The sequence below is a fragment of the Sus scrofa genome, chromosome 15 (assembly GCF_000003025.6).
Source record: "Sus scrofa isolate TJ Tabasco breed Duroc chromosome 15, Sscrofa11.1, whole genome shotgun sequence".
In the NCBI taxonomy this organism is placed as follows: Eukaryota; Metazoa; Chordata; class Mammalia; order Artiodactyla; family Suidae; genus Sus; species Sus scrofa.
In genome coordinates, this window is record NC_010457.5 from 94,255,880 (window position 1) to 94,278,080 (window position 22,201).

The 22,201-nt window shown below is 38.3% G+C and overlaps 2 protein-coding genes across 3 annotated transcripts in view; both read left to right on the forward strand.

The window, feature by feature from the left end:
* On the forward strand, positions 6,031 to 16,250 carry ASNSD1 (asparagine synthetase domain containing 1). 2 transcript variants are annotated; one of them, XM_003133541.6, is made up of 6 exons: positions 6,031 to 6,390; positions 8,328 to 8,381; positions 9,787 to 9,862; positions 10,760 to 12,312; positions 12,596 to 12,777; positions 15,900 to 16,250. In XM_003133541.6, the coding sequence occupies exons 4-6, from the start codon at positions 10,852 to 10,854 to the stop codon at positions 16,183 to 16,185; spliced, it is 1,929 nt and encodes a 642-aa protein (XP_003133589.2). In that variant the 5' UTR covers positions 6,031 to 6,390; positions 8,328 to 8,381; positions 9,787 to 9,862; positions 10,760 to 10,851; the 3' UTR covers positions 16,186 to 16,250. The 2 variants fall into 2 exon arrangements, with proteins under 2 accessions (XP_003133589.2, XP_005672077.1); XM_005672020.3 differs by lacking the exon at positions 9,787 to 9,862 and having other exon boundaries at positions 6,155 to 6,390.
* The window catches only part of ANKAR (ankyrin and armadillo repeat containing), a 59,581-nt gene continuing 58,404 nt past the window's right edge, over positions 21,025 to 22,201 (forward strand). Inside the window, exon 1 of the mRNA XM_021075406.1 lies at positions 21,025 to 21,817. Coding sequence (XP_020931065.1) covers positions 21,217 to 21,817 — 601 coding nt within the window. The 5' untranslated portion in view covers positions 21,025 to 21,216. The remainder of the gene's footprint in view (positions 21,818 to 22,201) is intronic.

Sequence of the window (22,201 nt, forward strand, 5' to 3'; positions counted from 1 at the left end):
CTCACCATCACCTCCAAACACTCATTAAAGTGACATCCCATGTGTCAATGTCAGGAGAAGCATGTTCCAAGGCCCCCATCAGATCAAATGTAGTGAACCTTATAGGTTCTGGGAAATGGAGCCAGCAGATAGGTTAATAGAATGCTAAATTTTTGTTTTTAATTAACATAATATTTGGCAGTAATAATTTAAAAATAATTATCTTGTGAATAAGGCTTCAAAACTGAACATACTTTGCCAAAATTTTAGCATATTTCAAAATTTGTTTTCAGGGCCTGGTATTACAAACTAAGGCAAATAAAATCCACTTTCACCAAACTTTCGCCAACTTGCTATACTTGCTCAAGTTTTGTCTTTCACTATGCTCTTGCATATTCTGAACAAAGTGACACTTTATTTTTTATTTTTTGGTCTTTTTAGGGGCCCACCCACGGCATATGGAGGTTCCCAGGCTAGGGGTCAAATTGGAGCTGCAGCTGCCAGCCTATGCCACAGCCATAGCGACTCAGGATCCGAGCCACGTCTGCGACCTACACCACAACTCACAGCAACACCAGAGCATTAACCCACTGAGTGATGCCAGAGATGGAACCCACATCCTCATGGATGCTAGTCGGGTTCATTAACCACTGAGCCACGACAGAACCCCGCAAAGTGACATTTTAGATTCTCTGTTTCCTTGCAAAACAAGACTCTTTCCTTTGCCCTGCATCATCTGTTACTTCTGCCCTTAATGCATTCCACCCATATTAATTATTACTCTTAACCAATTTAATAACTTATGTTTCATAGGAGAACTGTCACATGCATTTTAGCAGATGAATAAAGCTCTTAAGTCCACAAAACACAATTGTCTGCCACACACATTCCTTTCACAGCTGCTGCAAATGGCAAAAATAAACATGACCCAAAAGGATAGCCATTCTATGGCATATAAAAGCAAGAAGTAAAATATATAAACTTAAAATTGTGCTTTTATTAATCATTGTTTCAGTATTCAATCTTTAAAATAATCTAGTTATCTAATGATTAAACAGTAATTAATTTAATATTATCTTTGGGTTTTAGGTTACTTAAGGATGTTTAAAAATTTTTTATTATGACTGATTTACAATGTTCTGCCAATTTCAGCCATACAGCAAAATGACCCAGTCATACATATATACATTCTTTTTCTCACACTATCCTCTTATCATGTTACATCATAAGTGATTAGATATATAGTTCCCTGTTTCTATGCAGCAGGATCTCATAGCTTGTCCACTCCAAATGCAAGAGTTTTCATCTACTAACCCCAGACTCCCAATCCACCCCACTCCCTCCCCCTCCCCACTGGCAAACATGAGTCTGTTCTACATGTCCATGATCTTCTCAGTTTTGTAGATAGATCATTTGTGCCATATTTTAGATTCCACATATAAGTGATATCATATGGTGTCTGTCTTTCTCTTTCTGACTTACTTCACCCATTATAAGAGTCTCTAGTTCCATCCATGTTGGGGCACATGGCATTATTTTGTCCTTTTTATGGTTGAGTAGTATTCCATTGTATATATGTACCACATATTCCTAATCCATTCATCCACCAATGGGCCTTTAGATTGTTTCTATGTCTTAGCTGTTGTGAATAATGCTGTGATGAACATAGGGGTGCATGTATCTTTTTCAATGAAATTTTTGTCTGGATATAAGCCTGGAGTGGGATTGCTGGGTCATATGGTAGTTCTATACTTAGTTTTCAGAGGTATTTCCATACTGTTTTCCATAGTGGTTGTACCAATTTAGATTTTCACCAACAGTATAGGAGAGTTCCCTTTTCTCCACATTCTCTCCAGCACTTGTTATTTGTTGACTTGTTAATGATGGCCACTCTCAGTGGTGTGAGGTGGTACCTCATTGTGGTTTTGATTTGAATTCTCTAGTAATTAGTGATGTTGAGCATTTTTTATGTGCCTTCTGGCCATTTGTATGTCTTCTTTGGTAAAATGTCTGTTCAGGTCTTCTGCCCATTTTTAATTTGGGTTGATTGTTTTTTGTTGTTGTTAAGTTTATTCGGAGATTAGACCTTCGTCAGTTGAGTCATTGGCAAAAATTTCCTCCCATTCTATGGGTTGTCTTTTCATTTTTTTAATGGTGTCCTTTGCTGTGCAGAAGATTTTGAGTTTAATTAGGTTTCATTGGTTTATTAGTGTCTTTATTGTCTTTATTCCAGGGGGTGGATCAAACAAGATGTTGCTGTGATCTCTGTCAAAGAGCATTCTGCCTATGTTTTCCTCTAGGAGTTTTATAGAGTCTGGTCTTACTTTTAGGTCTTTAATCCATTTTGAGTTTATTTTTGTGTATGGTGTTAGACAATGTTCTAATTTCATTCTCTTACATGCAGTTGTCCAGTTCTCCCAGCACCATTTAGTAAAGAGACTATCTTTCCTCCACCACATGGTCTTGTCTCCTTTGTCATAGATTAATTGACCATAGATATTTGGGTTTATTTCTGGGCTTTCTCTCCTATTCTGTTGATCTAAATTTCTGTTTTTGTGGCAGTACCATACTGTCTTGATGACTGTAGCTTTGTAGTAGAGTCTGAAGTCAGGGAGCCTGAATCCTCCAGTTCCAATTTTCCTTTTCGATACTGCTTTGGCTATTTGAGGTCTTTTGTGTTTTCATACAAATTTTAAAATATTTACCTAAAGATTTTAGAATTATATTTAAACTTAACTTAGTATAAAACATGACTGTTGATATAGAAAAATTTGTTTTAATTACTTTAGTGAATACAAATTAACATTTTTCATAAACTGAAATATTCTCTAGCAATAATGCTAGCTTATTTAATGACTAAATCAATATAAGCAGTTTAGGAAGTTTGAATTAGCTAATCTCTTTATGAGAAAACAAATCTAAACGTTATTTTTAAAAAGTATGTATATTTTACTTAACATTGATAAATTATAGAAAAAACATATAATTGCCTTTTTTCTTAAACCAAAATTATTAATCCAGCCTGATTTCCCCAAAGACTCTCCTTAATTATTAAACTTGGATTCCTGAAATGTTTCTAAGCTAGCAGTTTTTATAAGGACTTTTTATTTAAGTCTAGCACATTTAAGGCATCAGAAATTCTGGGCTTTTTGGTTTGTTTGTTTTGTTTTTGTTTTTTCATGGCCACACCCATGGCATATGAAAGATCCTCGGGCAGGGAATGAGCCACAGCTGTGACCTATGCTGCAGCTGCAACAATGCTGGATCTTTTAACCCACAGTGACCTGAGTTGATAGAGTCAGATTCTTAAGCCACTGTACCACAGTTGAGAACTCCTGGACATTTTTTAATTTGAGAGACTTATGCAAGTACATATATATGTATGTCAATAAGAACAAAGTTCCTTTAACTTAAGAGACATTATAATGGAATTTATTAATACCCTACAGAGTCAGAAAACATTTTACATTTACTCAGCAAAATATAAATGCTGTTATAAATTATGGACACAGACACATAGCTTACAGCTTCAGTTTTACAACCTCAATCTCAAGTTGAAAGTAAACAAAGAAACACAAAGACTCTGCAGTTCAGATCTCAAAATAATTGTTCTTCCTAGTGGGCACAAAATTCTTAATCAATTCGAGTTCATAAAGGACAAACAAAAATACTAAAAACCATACCTCCTCACACCAGTCAGCATGACCATCATTAATAACTCTATAAGTAACAAATTCTAGAGAGGATGTGGAGAAAAGGGAACCCTTCTATACTGTTGGTGGGAATGTAAATTGGCACAACCACTATGGAAAACAGTATGGAAATACCTCAGAAAACCAAATATAGAGGTACCATATGATCTGGCAATCCTACTCCTGGGCATATATCCAGACCAAACTATAATTTAAAAAGATACATGTACCCCTATGTTCATTGCAGCACTATTCACAATAGCCAAGACATGGAAACAACCTAAATGCCCATAGATAGATGAATATATTAACAAGATGTGGTACATATATACAATGGAATACTATTCGGCCATAAAAAGAACAAATCAATGCCATGTGCAGCAGCATGAATGCAACTAGAGATTCTCATACTAAGCAAAGTCAGAAAGAAAAAGACAAAACCATATGATTTAACTTATACATGGAATCTAAAATATGACACAAATGGGAGTTTCCATTGTGGCTCAGTGGGCTAGGAATTTGACTTGTATCCATGAGGATGCAGGTTCAATACCTGGCCTTGCTCAATGGGTTACAGATCTGGCATTGCTGTGAGCTGTGGTGTGGGTTGCAGACAAAGCTCAGATCTGGCATTGCTATGGCTGTGGCATAGGCTGGCAGCTGCAGCTCTAATTTGACCCCTCTCCTGGGAACTTCCATATGCCACAGGTGCAGCCCTAAAAAGCAATAAATAAATAAATAAATAAACAAAATATGGCACAAATGGGACTATCTACAAAACAGACTCACAGACATAGAGAACAGACTTGTGGTTGCCATGGGGGAGGGGGAGAGAGTGGGATGGATGGAGAGTTTGGAGTTAGTAGATGCAAGCTATTACATTTATAACAGATAAGCAAGGAGGACCTACTGTATAGCACAGGGAACTATATCCAGTCTCTTGGGACAGAACATAATGGAAGATAATACGAGAAAAAGAATGTATATATACATATGCCTGGGTCACTTTGCTGTACAGTAGAAACTGGCACAACATCTAAAATCAACTATACTTTAATATAAAAAAAGAAAAATACTAAAAACCTGGATTCTTTGTCATCTCATTTCTAAAAGAAATTAGATCTTCATCACCTAGCAGGTATCACCAAATGGTTAGGCCATAAAACCAAATTCCCAATCATTGCTATCCATGTGAAATAACTTAGCCATGCATCAATCAGAAACAAAAACAAAGTTTTAAAAATTCAGTAAAAAGTAAAAACAGACAGTAAACTTAGTTCTATAACCACTTTGGATTAACTGTAAGACAGTTAATATATTCCTGGGTTTAAACCACCCATGAAGTATGCTTTCTTGATCATAAAGTTTGGTTCTATTATATGAGTCCATTTGGGTGTCTCTGTAAAAACTTAAGATTTCCAAAATTAAAGTATAATTTTCAAAAACAGAAAGCCATGTTTCTTGTGCAAATATAAAATGAACATTTATCAGAGTTTTGTTAAATGAGGGAACACGAAGTTAAAACCAATTCAAAGAGTTTATGAGAAAGCAGACATATATTAATTTAAAAACACTGCAGAGTTAGATGCAAACTGGTTAATATCTTGCAGAATAAGTCACAACCTGTGGGGTTATCTGGCCCATCAGACAGAAATTATTTGCATTATCTGTCACACAAAAATCTACCAGTTAACCTCTGCCTTAGCAGAATTATAAAATAGCCTGGTCAGGAGTTCCCTTGTGGTACAGCAGAAACAAATATGACTGTTATCCATGAGGATGCAGTTCAATCCCTGGCCTCGCTCAGTGGATGGGGATCTGGGGTTGCCAGTGAGCTGTGGTGTTGATCCCAGACGCTGCTAGGATCTGGCATTGCTGTTGCTCCAGCTGACCCCCAGCCTAGGAACCTCCATATGCGTGGGTGCGGCCCCTAAAAAAAAAAAAGCCCAGTCAATAGAAAGTCAAAGCCAGAAAAGCTATGAAAGAAAACCTGGTAATCTCTTGCCAATTTTGGATGATTTTTCTCATAGGAGTAAGGTTGTGACTATTGCATGAGTATACCTATATTAAAAATTACTCATTTATCTGAAATTCATATTTAACTGTGAATCCAGTATTTATCTTTTAACCTTAGTAACAAGTTAACAAAAGCTTTATCAAGGCTGTACAGTTCTATTACCAACAACGTATCTCTTAAATCTGTGTATAGCTTCATATTCTTGCCTAGATAATAAATATTAAGTAGCATTTCGAATGCTCGTCTATTCTTCACATTTACCACTGGGAGGCGCCTGTAACTCACAGTCTACTGGATGCCGAATCGTAACGAGGCTATGAGAGTGTTTCAACTTCTTATCCGCTAGGGGGACAGTTCAGAAACCTCTCAGGTTTCACAACAAGGCTCTGCTCTCGTGCTTGCTAATAATCTGAGCGCACGCGCGCAACTGCTCCAAGGCCCGCTCGGACTGCGCAGGCGTTCCAGTGAGCGCGTGGAAGCCTTTGGTAGGACTCACCGGACGGAAAGGGAGGGGCTGGAGCCGCTGGGATAGCACACGCTCGGGGGGTGTAGGCTGCGCACTGCTGGGTCGCTGTCCGGGCCGCGCATCCAGGTATTTGATGCTCCGTGGAGATGCCTAGCCCGGGCGTTCAACACGAGGACGGCGCAGGGCTGGTCTCCACTGACAACTCGACCCCTCAAAAGGAAGATCTAAGCCGCAAGGTGAGTGTGGGGACGAGGTGACAAGGCCCCCAGGCGCGGGACAGGGTGCTATTCGTCCTCAGAGAAGATCCACTGTGGCCGTGTGGTCCGATTTCGGCTTTGCCGGACTGGGCTGCATTGACAGCTACAGTTAAAGGGAGATCGTGAAACTTGCCCCGAGATTAGTCCCAGATAGCAGTAGGGTGGAGGTTTAGTTGGGTGGTTTTGTTTTTTGGGTTTTTTAAACCCCAAATTTTTAAGTCATTTTAAAAGCCCTTATACAATAAAATTTACCTTTTTCCTTTTCTGTAAATCTAGCACATGTATAAATTTGTTTGACTACCACTATTGGGATACAGAACTGTTCCATTACCCCAAGAGACTCCCTTTATAGCCATGCTTTCCCCCACCTAGAAGCTCTGGCCGCAGCCTGATCTGCTGCCGATGACAGAACAGTTTTGTCCTTTAGGGAACATCATGTAGATGAAATCATAGCATATGTCATTCTAAGATTGGCTTCTCTCACACAGCATAATGTCTTTGAGATTTATGGTTGAGTTTTCTATATACTCTTTTTTTTTTTTTTTTTTGTCTTTTTGCCTTTTCTAGGGCCGCACAAGCGGCATATGGAGGTTCCCAGGCTAGGGGTCTAATTGGAGCTGTAGACACCGGCCTACACTACAGCCACAGCAATGGGATCCAAGCCTCCTCTGACTTACATCACAGCTCATGACAACACCAGATCCTTAACCCACTGAGCAAGGCCAGGGATCGAACCCACAACCTCATGGTTTCTAGTCGGATTCGTTAACCACTGCGCCACGACAGGAACTCCAGGTTTTCTACATACTGTTGAGCTTGGGGGCATGTTGAAGTTTGTTCCCAGGCCAGTGATCAAACCTGTGCTTCAGCAGCAACCCAGGCCACTCCAGTGATAACGCTGGATCTTTAACCTGCTGCACAAGGGAAGAAATACTGCCCACCCTAGAGCTGCTGCTGATATCCTGTGCCTCAGAAAATATCACCACCAACTATCCACCTGTCTGTGCCAGTAATCTGGGAGCCACCCCTTAAGTCCATTACAAAGTCCTATCAGGTTAACATTTAAGGCCCACTTCAAAGATGTCCCTTTATCACCATAGCTCACCACTTATACTGATGTGTGATATATCCCTGAGGTGTTTAAGGTCTGGCAAAGATCATACAGGATCTCCTTTTAGAGGCTTTAGTGATACTATGTAATCAGTCCTGTTCACAAAATAACTACCATTACTGATTGAACCTTCTCTTACTAATAAAAAGTGAGACCTAGTTCAACAGTGACAGCATCTGTGCTAGCTTTTGAGATACAGAGAGGAGTAAAGCAGAGAGGAAAAGTGATAGGTTGTACTGCCCCCCACCCCCAACCCCCCCGGTAGGGCATTTACTACTGCTTGCTTAGTCTGAATGTGTGGCCACACCATTTAGGACATAAGTCATGAAAAGCATTGGTATAGAGGGATGAGGTTGGGAGAAGTGACCCCACCCCACATTCCATTTGGTATTTTTCAAGAAAGTTAAAATACAACTTAAGTGAAATCATTGAAAAAAATGGTATTGCTTTTGGGTTTTGGTGCAATTATGTTTTTATTTCATATTGTCACTTTTAAATAAAAGGTATAAACCTTGTTTAGTAACTGTGGCTGTTCCCTGAATATGAATGCTGGTTGCCAATATCCTATCTGGGTCCAAGGGGCCATCTAACACCTGGCAAGTCTGATCACTCTTTCTTCCCCCAATTTTCCCACACTTGCACCACCACACACACTGTTGTTGAAAACAATCTATATATTCACCGACTGTCCATTTGGACAATCAGTACATTTTAGCCCCTTATCACATCTTTTTAATTTTAAAGGTCCCTCAGTGAGCATACTTTGCTAACTTCTGATTTAAGAAAATCTTCTTTATTTCAATAGATTAAAGAACAAAAAATTATTGTGGATGAACTTTCTAACCTAAAGAAGAACAGGGTAAGTTATTAGAATTATTCTGAACAGTATGCCAGAGGGTTTGATTATATCTCATTAGCTTATATAAAAGTTATAAGAACTATATATAAGATTTATGTCAAAATTTATAAGATTTCAGCATCTTTTTAGTTAAATTGCAAAAGTGAAAAGTGTATATGTATCATATATGGATGTCTATATATTAATCATAGTTGATGATATCTTTTCCCCATAATATGCAATTGACATTACCTTTGAACAAAGTGATACTAATTATTTTATCTTGGAGCTGTAATCACTAATAGTCTTTGTTTTATACTTGAATTTGGTGTTTTCTTTTGAAATGAACTTTATTTAAATATACTAAAAAGATAAGAAACTAGTCCTTTAAGTGAATGTAGATAATTAATTTTTTTTTAAAAAAGGATAAATGCTTCCTCTTCCCCTTCCCTGAGTTTTTTACAGAAAGCTTCCAAATCTTTTATTGTTGTTGTTTAACACCATTTCTATTAATGTATTTATAAACAATCAAGCTACTGCTTCATGTGTAGTTATACTTGCCAAAAATTATATTTTGAAGGTAAGGAAGAATGATTTGAACCCTTTAAAACATTTTAAAAATTATTTGGTAACTGACAGGTTAGACATTTCTGATATGGTCATTTGTGGAATATTAGAAGTTAGGGTACAATTCATACAAACTTTCTAGAGGGCAAGTTGGCAGAATGTACCAAAGTTTTAAAACTATGTAACACTTTGATACAGCAGTTCTATTGATAGGAATTGATACTTAGGAAAAAAAAAACTATGGGAGTGGAGTTCCCGTTGTGGCTCAGTGGTTAATGAATCCAATTAGGAACCATGGGGTTGCAGGTTCGATCCCTGGCCTTACTCAGTGGATTAAGGATTCAGTGTTGCCATGTGCTGTGGTGTGAGTCACAGACATGGCTCAGATCCCACGTTGCTATGGCTGTGGCGTAGGCCAGCGACAACAGCTCCGATTGGACCCCTAGCCTGGGAACCTCCATATGCCGTGGAAGCGGCCCCAGAAAAGGCAAAAAAAAAAAATTAAAACAAACAAACAAACAAAAAAACATGGGAGTGCATCACAACATTGATTTATAATGGTGAAAAATTGGTAACACCTGAAACTTGAGGACTGACCAAATAAATTGTAATATTACAAAAGAAAAATGGTGTAACAGTGGTGTTACAGTATACACAGAGAAAGAGTTTTACCTCAGTGTCCATGGTAGCAGTTTCTAGATAGTTGGATAATGGGTGACTTTTGTTTGTCCGTATTTGCTAAAGTATTGTTCTGAATATGTTAGTGAAGTCCAAGAATAAGCAATAATAGGGTTCAGAGTTTTGACATCTGCTACTTTTAAAATCAAATCATGATATTAGCCTAAATTATGTTTTGCAGAAAGTATATAGGCAGCAACAGAACAGCAACATATTCTTTCTTGCAGACCGAACGGAAATGCTTTCTGAAAGCAAAAGTAAGTTTTTTGGTATATTATGTGGAAACACAGAGAAATTCTTTTGTGGGCTTTCTGTAGAAATTCATAATAGTGCCTAAATTACACTGTCTGTATCTGTTTTTTGTTTGTTTTGTTTTATTTTGTTTTTGCTTTTTAGTGCTACACCGTGGCATATGGAGGTTCCCAGGCTAGGGGTTGAATCAGAGCTACAGCTGCTGGCCTACACCGCAGCCACAGCAACACAGGATCCGAGCTGCATCTGCAACCTACACCATAGCTCACGGCAACACCAGATCCTTAACCCACTGAGCAAGGCCACGGATCCAACCTATGTCTTCATGGATGCTAGTCAGATTCATTAACCACTGAGCCACAACAGCAACTCCCACTTTCTATATCTGAATGTTTAACTATATATCTTAAAATTGGATAATGGTATATCTATTAATAAAATTAATATAGTGATTTGGTTTTCTTCAAGTTAGCCTTCCAAAATGAGTCTAAAAAAAACCTTGATTTCAAATGAAATCAAGTAAAACGTAAGATGTATTAGCATAATTGCTAATGTAAACTCTGGAGTTTTAGACAAATCTAGGTATAAAGTACTGTTCAATCACTTTCTACCCTTGTAATTTTGAGTGGATCATTTCCAAAGTCTTACGGGATTTAAATAAAATGGTACATATGTATGAAGTACATAGCCCACTGCTTATGTCAAAATAAGCATTTAACAAGCTAGTTCTTTAAAAGATAAACATTCTTTACCAGAAGTCTGTTGTAAATTATTCCAGCTGACACAGTACATATACTCAAATGGTTTGATCTTGGTAAATCACATGTGTTGCCCTATGAATAACTAGGCAGAGGTCCAGAAATTTTTATTTCACTTATTATTTCTTCTCCCCTCCCCCACAGATATATTAGATGAGCTGAGAAAAGAATATCAAGAAACAGAAAACTCAGAGAAGACCAAGATCAAGAAATAGTCCACTTGATTTTACATAGCAATGTGTGGCATTTGTTGTGCTGTAAGCTTTTCCATTGAGCATTTCAGCAAAAACTTGAAAGAGGATTTACTATGTAATCTTAAACGGCGGGGACCCAATAGTAGTAAACAGTTGTTAAAGTCTAATGCTGACTATCACTGTTTATTTTCTGGTCACGTCCTTCACTTAAGAGGCGTGCTGACAGCCCAGCCTGTGGAAGATGAAAGAGGCAATGTATTCCTGTGGAATGGAGAAGTCTTTGGTGGAATAAAGGTTGCACCTGAAGAGAATGACACTCAAATAATGTTTAATTATCTTTCCTCTTGTAAGAATGAGTCTGATATTTTGTCAGTCTTCTCAGAAGTCCAAGGTCCTTGGTCTTTTATATATTATCAAGCATCTAGTCATTCTTTATGGTTTGGGAGGGATTTTTTTGGTCGTCGTAGCTTGCTTTGGCAATTTAGTAATTTGGGCAAGAGTTTCTGCCTCTCTTCAGTTGCCACCCAAACGTCTGGAGTGGTTAATCAGTGGCAAGAAGTTCCAGCATCTGGAATTTTCAGAATTGATCTCCTGTCTGCTTCCATTTCCAAATCTGTTGTTTTAAAATTGTATCCTTGGAAATATAACGCTGGGAATAATGTTATCAAAGAATGTGCTGGGAGCCTGACTCTCATTTCAGCAGACTTACCAACATTTGTGTCAGTGGTAGAAAATGAAGCCAAACTTTATCTTAAAGAACCGGTTGTTCCTTTAAATATGATGCTGCCACAAGCTCCATTTGAAATCCATTGCAGTGGCATTTCCAGCATCCCACCAAGAGAGACCCTGAAGGTCTTTCTTACTGATGGGCACATGAACGAAGTAGTTCAGCAGTTCATTGATGTCCTGAGTGCTGCAGTCAAGAGACGTGTATTGTGTTTACCTAGGGATGAAAACCTCTCACCAAGTGAAGTTCTGAAAACTAATAATAGGAAAGCAAATGTTGCAATCCTGTTTTCTGGTGGTGTTGATTCCATGGTTATTGCAGCCCTTGCTGACCGTCATATTCCTTTAGATGAGCCAATTGATCTTCTTAATGTGGCTTTCATAATGAAAGAAAAGAGCACACCAACTCATTTTAACAAAGAAGGGAAAAAACAGAAAAATCATTATGAAATACCTCCTGAGGAATCCTCTAAAAATGCTCTCGCAGCTGCTTCTGCTAGTCCTGATGAACAATTCAACGTGCCAGATCGAATCACAGGAAGAACAGGACTGAGGGAACTACAAGCTGCCAACCCTTCCCGGGTTTGGAATTTTGTTGAAATTAATGTTTCTCTGGAAGAACTGCAAAAATTCAGAAGGACTCGAATATCCCATTTAGTTCAGCCCTTGGATACAGTGTTGGATGATAGCATTGGCTGTGCTGTCTGGTTTGCTTCTGGCGGAGTTGGTTGGTTAGTGACCCAGGATGAAGCAAAACACTATCAGAGCAGAGCAAAGGTATGACACGGTATTTCTTCTCAGAATTTCTGACACCTCATTTTGACCCTTTGATCATTTAAGTTGCAAGAACACTGCATATTTTAGTTGGATTTAAGCTACCATACAGTGTATGTGATTCTTTAAAAATTGGGCATATTTTGCTATTTTATGACTTTGCCTTGTGGTTTTTCTATGAAAATGTTACCTTGAGGATTATAGTTTTTGAAGCACTTATCTTCTTTATTTTCCTTACTGTATAATAGATAACGTGTTTTAAATGGATTTCTTTAAACCTTTATAGGTAGTACTTACTGGAATTGGTGCAGATGAGCAACTTGGCGGTTATTCTCGTCATCGTGTCCGCTTCCAGAAACACGGGTTAGAAGGATTGAATAAGGAAATCGAGATGGAACTGGGTCGAATTTCTTCTAGAAATCTTGGTCGTGATGACAGGGTTATTGGTGATCATGGAAAAGAAGCAAGGTAATTCTTATCTATCTCAGGATTGTTGGGTATTTTCATAAAAACAATAGATTGTAAAAGAGATTTTTAGGTTCCTTTTTCTTTGGATACTTGCTCAAATGAATAACAACAGCAACAATATCTTGGCTTTATATTATAAGCACGTCAGTCAGAAGCAAAGCTGGGGAGCCAGAAGAACTTTTTTTCAGAACTCGTTCTCCAAGAAATGGCTTTTCAGTAATTTTCAAAGATGATACAATGACATGATTGTTTTTAAGACTACAGTGAAAAAGACTAAAAGTAAGATAGTGATATACTGAGAGAAGGTATTTAAAGGGCTTTTTGTTTTTTAATGTTTACTTTCCCTCCAGTAAGGGCATAATCCCATTCCCAAGGTTTTTTCTCCAGTGTCATATAGCCTGACTTTGTCCTTTAGACATCCCTGTACATACCGGCCTACCTGGAGATATTGCAGGTTCAATTCCAAACCACTGTAATAAAGCAAGTCATACAGATTTTCTGGTTTCCAGTGCAGACAAGTCATGTTTACCTTATACTGTAATCTATTAAGTATGCAATAGCATTGTATCTTAAAAAAATACATATACCTAAATTTAAAAATACAAAAGGCAGTCACAATGGTAACCTCAAAGATCACTGATATACATATCACCATAAGTATAAAAATGAAAAACTTTGAAATATGAAAATTTCTAAAAATGTGACACAGACAGGAAATGAACAAATGCTGCTGGAAAAATGGCATCACCAAAAGACTTGTTTGATGCAGAGTTGCCATAAACCTTCAATTTGTTTTAAAAAAAACAACTAAAAAACACAATGTCTCTGAAGTACAATAAAACAGGGTATGCCTGTGTGGAGCCATACTGATTAAGTGGTTCCAGTACTGGATTCCCCTAGGTTACATGTTTTTTTAAACACAATTTAGTTGTATGTTGCAGATTACCTAAAACTTTGAGAGACCAAGGTACTTTCATGCATGTGTGTGTGTGTGTATACATTTTTTGTATATATACATATACATTTTTCCCATTTTCGGCCTCCCTACAGCATATGGAGTTCCCTGGGCAGGGATCAGATCTGAGCCACAGTCACGACCTAAACGGCAGCTGCGGCAATGCCAGATCTTTAACCCACTGTGCTGGGACAGGGATTGAACCTTTGACCCAGCACTCCCAAGATACCGTCCATCCCTTTGCTCCACAGCAGGAACTCCGGTTCTTTTTTTAAATCTTAAGAGTTTGTGTTTACCTACAACATATTTCTGATGACAATGAACAAGTACTTGAATACAGCGTCTTAAAGCATCATGGATAAAAGATGTGTCATTTAACTATAAAAAGCAGAAATTTCTTCAAATTGGTTAATTTATTAAGTGGTAGTTTCATAACAAGGGTATAAGCATGCAAGAGCAAGGAGTCCACGTTAAGTTTTGTGGGAATTGGAACATAGTCATACTCTCAATCTGAGACTGTGTTGTTTCTTGTCTTGTCTACTATGTCATTCCTGAGTTACCAGTTCTGACATGTAAAATTATCATAATTTTCAAAATTTCATTATAAAAGAAATAAATAATAAGTAATGTCGCAATACAAAGTATGTAAAATGTTTTCCTTTTGAAGGGTGTATGTGTATGAGAGAGAGAAAGAGAAATTCAGTCCTCCATTTCAGCTAGTTCAGAGAAATGGGGATTTATTTTATTTAGTAAAAGCAATTAATTCTACAGACCTCCATATGATACCCTTGGGTAGAAATGAAAATGAACAATGTTTAAAACAGCTAATACAGAATTGTGATTTAGCAAATGTAGCTAGATCTAAACCAATTCATTATGGATTTTGGCATACATAGTCAACTGTAATCTATTCATTAGCTTCTCTGTTTAAATTTGCTTTTATAACTAATTCATTTTAATAAAATATTCTGTATAACAAATGCCTTTACCCTTCTAGCCTCTCTACTTAAGCTAGAATAAAATGTAATGAAATTGAAATACTAGTGTAATTATATTGCATTTTAAGGAACTGGTGGGGGGGATGGTATTAGAGTATCTTTTTTTTTTCTTTTTTTAATTTAACTTATTTATTTATTTATTTATTTTGCTTTTTAGGGCCACACCCGTGGCATATGGAGGTTCCCAGGCTAGGGGTCTAATCAGAGCTGTAGCCACCAGCCACAGCCACAGCCACAGCAATGTGGGATCCGAGCCGCGTCTGCGACCTACACCACAGCTCACAGCAATGCCAGATCCGCAACCCACTTGAGCAAGGCCAGGGACTGAACCCACAACCTCATGGTTCCTAGTCGGATTCGTTAACCACTGAGCCATGACGGGAACTCCTAATCTTAAACAAAAAAAAAAGGAACAGAATTTGGTAGGAAATTAGGGCAGGCAAAAGGACAGAAAGGGTTTTTATTGTTTGTTTGGGGGTTTTTTTGGTTGTTGGTTTTTTTTTTTTTTTTTTTTTTGGCTGTGCCCACAGCATAGAAAAGTTCACAAGGCCAGGGAAGACACTTCAGCCACAGCAGTGACAATGCTGAGTACTTAACCACTAGGTCAGCAGGGAACTCCTTTTTTTTTTTTTTTTTTTTTAATCTAATACTTTGTCCTGTTACACCAGTTTGTCACCATTTAAACAGTTTAAATGTAGTGAGACAATTTCGATACCATAAAGGTTTACTATAAGTAAATATTTTGCAAGTTCAGGATATAGTAGAACCCTTCCATGTTTTGTATCCCTAAAGTTCAGTTTCTTTAGACATATAAAGCACGGGCAGATTGAATAACTGACTAAAGGCCATGTTGTTTTCAAAGCATCCCCAAAGATATCTTGTGAAACAATTTGAAATTATTTCTTGACATCTTAGGCTTTATTTATCTATTGAGGGAAAATTTATTTATATTTTAGCATATGTATTAAATTAGGTGTTATGAAATGCTTTGTAAATGTGATTAAATTTTAGCTGTAAAATTGCATAAATAACTACAGTATTTTTAATTTAGAAAAATAGTACCCTAAAAAGTGAATTTATACTGTAAATTTTAGCATTGAGTAAAATGCAAAAGAAGTAATCACAACAGATTGAATTTTTTTAAATAGTGGTTATACTTTTTATTTTAGATTTCCTTTCCTGGATGAAAATGTTGTCTCCTTTCTAAATTCCCTACCAGTTTGGGAAAAAGCAAACTTGACTTTACCCCGTGGAATTGGTGAAAAGCTAATTTTGCGTCTTGCAGCAATGGAACTTGGTCTAACAACCTCTGCTCTTCTGCCAAAACGGGCTATGCAATTTGGATCCAGAATTGCAAAAATGGAAAAGAATAATGAGAAGGCATCTGATAAATGTGGAAGGCTCCAAGTCATTTCTTTAGAAAACCTTTCTATTGAAGAAGAGATTCAATTGTAATATTCCACAGTGTAACAACATTTATTGTTTTAAAAAATAAAACACTCTACTGCTTTATTATTGTATAACGTGGTTTTCAAGTTTATTACATGAATTTTTACTTAACTTTGTAATTTAATACAAGCACTTTAATCAAATTGACACTCTGGAGAAAGAGATTATGCTTGAATATTTTAAACTGTGACTTAACATTGTTTTGAACTCTTACGTGGTAATGTCCCACCAGCAACACTAAAAGAAGGCAGCTTTTACTGACTCTCTTCATGGTAGTAGCTACATCCAGAAATAATTCAATTTGTTATTGTTGTTGACATAGAGAACTAAGGTTTAAAGAAGCTAAACAGTTTAGTCTGAGGTTCACACCTGAGCAAATACGTGGTACATCTTTTTAGGCAGCTCATTGTCCCACTCTGAGAATGTTTGAAGACTGTTTTGAATAGTCTTCTGTCCCACAAATCTTGAATCTCCCTCTCTTTTCCGCATTCTCTGCTCGTGACCTGGGCTTTTCACAGAGAAAATTTAAAGTCATCAAGCCAAGAGCTGCTCCACTTTCCAGCACCTAACTTACTTGTACATGCAGCCATCCTTTCCTCCTTGCCACTAGAAAGAGAAACATGTTCATCTACCCATCAAAAAGGCTATGCCTCTCGCTGGTCTCTGTATCCCAACACTTCCTGATTTTCACATGCCCTGAATTTCTTCTGTGGCCCATGTAATGTTCAAACCAGATTTAGATATTACCTGAATAACTTTGAACCCTCTACCCAAAAAGCAGAGAACTTCAACTGTCTGTGGTCCTGAGCACTAAGTCAACACTCATATGAGGAGTATATCGAACTAAGAAGTTAGTCCAGCAGCCCAGGATTGAATATAATAATTTTCATAATAGTAGTATAGTTTAATACTGAAGACATGCCAGGCACTATCTATGAACTTTACATGCATTAATTCAATCAATGGAATCTCTGGAGGGCATCTAGGTCACCTGCTCTATCAGGATATCCTGTGTGCATGTTTTTTAGGTTTGGGTTTTGTTTTTTTTTTTAACTCTGCAGGGGGCCTGATTTTTTAGTTTACATGCTGCTTCATCCCATAAACTCTGGAATGAAGTTCTATGTTAATGCTTAAAGGGATAGTCTTTCCCAAGATCCCACTCAGAACAAACCATCTGGTATGTGGAACAAAATACTTTCATGTAGAAAAATTGACACACATTGTTCATACTTTGTAAGAGCAAACATGCAAATCTCTTAAAGAAGGCAGTGACTTACTGACATCCCTTGCCCTGGAAAAGTAATTAGAAATTTACTAACATTCACTACCTCCACAGCAACTAAAATAATGACATGTTGGAGTAAGAGAAATTCTGCCCCCAGACAGTGATGAGAAGCCTCCACGTTGCTAAATTCAGTGAAATGTTTCAGTTCTCATCTCCCTAGACCTAGAGCACCATCTCATGAAGTTGGCCATTCTCTTTCTCTTGGCTTCTGTAACCAATCTTGTTTTCCTCCTGCCCTCTTGACTGCCTGCTCTATATTCTTTGCTGCCTCCACCTTCTCCACCTGACCCTTAAATATTAAATTTCTCAGGTCTCCATCCCAAGTTCTCAACTCTTCTGTATTCTCTCCTGTGGTGATTTCCGCTACTCTCCTGGCTTCAGTTACCCTAAGCCTGCACAGATGTATATATCGAACCCAAGCTGCCATTTTTTTTCTCAGATCTGTGTATCTAAGGCACATCTGACATCTCTACTTGGTTCTCTCACAGATACAACTGAACTCTTAATCTTGCCCTGATCCCCCATTGCTCCTGAGAGAAATCTGGGTGTCACCTAGACAAACACCTGTTTTAAACACTGCGGTTTTTCAAACTGCTCCCAAAGGCCATCTCATTATTTCTCAAACTCGTCCTCAGCCCTCCATCTCCACCGCCACCACTCTAGCCTGCACCTACCCTCTACTGCCACCAATCTGGCCTAAACTTTCAGAATAAAGTCCATAATCTTTAACCCAGCAGCCTGAATAGTCTGGCCCTCACCTACCTCCTTGTCCTAATTTTATGCACACGTTTCTCTTGTCTATGCAAAGTTTTGTTGAGTTTCTCAAAAATTTCAGCTTTCTCCTCAGCTCATTTCTTCATCACCTGTTGTTCCCTATCCATGGAAAGCTACCTCTCTAACTCTGCTTGGATAGCTTTTTCATCGGGCTCAGCTTAAAAGATCACCGCCTCAGGGCAGCCTTTCCCAAACCATGGTCATGGTTGGTTTTCCTTCCTGTGCTGTCACTACATCTGACATTTATGGCACTGTTTAAATACAGCTGTATGATTATCTCCGTAACTGTAAATTCCTTGAGGTTTTGTGTCTGCCATTTTCCAGGGTTTCCAACTCCTGGCACAGTGCCTGGCTCATAAGCGTTCTGTAAATGTTTGTTGAATCAAAGAATGAAGGAGGAGATGGGATTCCATCTAAGGATTACCCCAGAGCCTGGCTCCCTTGCCGCCGCTTATGTTTGTGAGCTTTCTCAGAGACAAATAGTGAAGGTAGGTTAATGATAGAGCTTCCCGGTGTCCTGAGCACAAAGCACAAAGCACGAAGTTTGAAGAGGCGGGGTAGGGGCGGGTCTCATCTTCCGGGGAAGAGTCTGAGCCGCAGGCAAAGCCTGCGCGGGAGTGAGGGGCGGACCTGGCCGCGGGAGCACAGTGGCTCCCCCTTGCGGCGCAGCCCGGCCCGGGTGTCCCCAGGCCCCGAGGACCAACGGCTTTTGCCGGCGCCTGGGAGGCCGTGGGTCAAGGCCGACTGCTGGACCCCAGGTGAGGCTCTGGGCTCCCAGGAGAGCCTGGCGTCCTCGAGGTACAAACAGGCCTCTCCAGGCCCTCGGCTCAGGAAAAGTGCCTCCCGTCCTCCCTGCAGCAGCTCCCTTCGCCCTCGCCTTTGCCCACGTGGGGCTCCTAACCGTGGACTCGAGCCCAGTGAGAGGCCATTGGAGACGACCACTGTCCTCGCCCCGGGAATACCCCGGGGACCAGCGTAGACGCAGCTTCCCTCTCCTGGACAAGAAAAGTATCATCTCCAAGTGGGTTTCTTCCCTTTCCTTGTCCTTTCCCTTTTCCCGTGTCCACGTGGACTTGATGGACAAACCTAGGTTAGTTCTGATTCTGAAGGTGTGAAACCTCAGGTCCATCCTATATCCTTCCTAGTCTCCATTTCTGCGTCTATAAAGTTGGGATTCCAGCGCCTGTCTCGCCGAGCTGGGTTCTCAAAGAGCCCTGCCTGTATCAGCAGCATCTAGTTTTTTCAGAAAGGGAAATTCTCTGGCCCAGCTCCAAGAGACTGAATCGGAAAGAAACTCTAGGGTAGGATCCAGCAATCTGTCGAAGCAAGCCCAGGTGATTTCACTACAGATGGGCCAATTAAATGAAATAAATAAAATATTGCGCATAGAGCTGGGCAAATAGTAAATGCTCAATAAATAGTCGTTATGGTTATTACTATTCCAGGAAGAGAGAAGCATTGCACAGAAATAGAAAGTTAAGCAGGCACATCTTGTCTCTGCTTTTTTTTTTTTTAAACCCTGAAAACAAAACAGACCTAGCAAAAAAAAAAGCCTATACAACAACAAAAAAAGATTAGGTATGCAGCAGTAGCTTCTCATATATAAACTTATATTTCTTTTTGACATAATTCTTAGGTTTTTTTGGCTTATTTTGAAAAGCAGAATTATGATTTAATGATAAAATGATTAATATTAAAGTGATTAATGTTAAAAATTCTGCAATTTTGTTTTAATTCAGATTTCAACTTTTTAATGCTGCAGTTCATTTAAGCCTGAAAAAATATATTGGAACTACCATATTCTGGCTATTCAAAGACTGAAAACATTAACTCCAAAAGATATATCGACCACCCATAATTATCACAGCATTATTTACAAGTCAAGATATTGAAACAACCTAAGTGTTTATTGACAGCTTAATGGATGAAGAAAATGGAATGTTTATACATATATAATGGGCTATTATTTAGCCATAAAAAAATGAAATCTTGCCATTTGTGACAAACTGGATGGATCTTCAAGGCATTATACTAAGGGAAATAAGCCAGATAGAGAAGGACAAATACTGTATGATCTCACTTATATGTAGAATCTAAAAACAAACAGCTAACCCAAACACAGATACAGAGAACAGATTGGTGGTTGCCAGAGGCAGGGGATAGGGTGGGCAAAATGGTAAAGAAAGTCAAAAAGAACAAACTTCAGTTATAAAATAAATAAGTCACTGGGATATAATGCACAGCATGGCAACTATAATTAATAATACCATATTGCATATTGGAATGTTGCTAAGAGTAAATTTTAAAAGTTCTCATCCACAAGAAAAAAAATTCTGTAATTATGTATGGTGAAAGATGTTAACTAGACTTAATTGTGATCATTTCAAAATATATACAAATATCAAATTAATATGTTGTACTGTACACCTGAAACTAATATAATGTATATCACTTATATATCAATTTAAAACAATCTTAATTGAAAAAATGTAATGGTTGATCATGAAACAGTTAACCTAATAAAGATGGAAGATGCAGATTTCTTTCTTTTTTTCTTAATTGAGATGTAATTGATCTATATATAACATTGCATAAGTTTAATTTTTTTATTTTTATTTTTGTTGTCTTTTTAGGGCCATGCCTGTGGCAAATGGAGGTCCCCAGGCTAGGGGGCAAATCAGAGCTACAGCTGCCGGCTTATGCCACAGACATAGCAATACCAGATCTGAGCTGCGGCTGCAACCTACACCACAGCTCACAGCAACACTGGATTCTTAACCCACTGAGCGAGGCCAGGGATTGAACCTGTGTCCTCATGCATGCTAGTCAGATTTGTTTCCACTGAGCCATAACAGGAACTCTCCCAGATTTATTTCTTGAGAAATTTAGCTTCAGTACCATGGCAGATTGTATTGCTTATCTTTTTCCTTTTATTCATTGCAGAAACTTCAAAAAGGACCCACGTGAATTAATTAGGAATGTTAAGATTGCCCAAAAAAGGAGCACCTAGATTTGATCAAATTCAAGATGAAGAAACTTACCTGGAAAATTTGGCAGTACAGAGAAATGCTTCTGCTTTTTTTGAAAAATATGATCGGAGTGAAGTACAAGAGTTGCTAACTACTGCACTGGTCAGCTGGTTGTCTGCTAAAGAAGATGTCCGCTCCCAACTAGACATCCCATGTGGAATTATGAGTCAAATGAATAATGTAGGCTTCTCCACTGCAATCCTGCTGACTCCTGTGGACCCTACTGCCCTCTTAGACTATAGAGAAGTCCATCAGATCATAAGGGAATTGGCTGTTGGAATTTATTGCTTAAATCAAATTCCTTCAATCAGTTTAGAAGCAAATTATGATCAGAGTTCTTCCTGTCAATTACCTCCAGCTTATTATGATACCAGGATTGGGCAAATTCTGATCAATATTGACTACATGTTGAAAGCACTATGGCATGGAATATACATGCCCAAAGAAAAACGAGCTAGATTCTCTGAATTGTGGCGTACCATCATGGACATTGATCCAGATGGGAAGCCTCAAACAAACAGAGATATTTTTGCAGAGTTCAGTTCAGCAGGTAAGAGAGTTAATATGTTTTATTTTTACTAGAAGCCTTTTTAAAATTTAAGTGCAATTTATCTGTGGCTCAGTTTTATGGATTTAGCCACATTTCTTAAAAGAGATTTTTAAATTCCAAAAAATCCATCTTTCCAATGTCACCTTCTGAATCTTAGGACCTGAACTGCAAAAGTATTCGTTTGCTATTTACTATATCTATGACTAGACTGCTGTGAAGTTCAAATACCTAGGAACAAGATTTGCCTGATGACAGTAGAGCAGGCTTACTCACCTGCTAGGTTGGATTTCCAGATCTGTTTCAGGCTCTGTAGCTTTTGTGTATACCAGCAAGTAGAACTATCTCTTGGAGATGGTACCTCTGTGTCTCAAAGACAGTTTACAT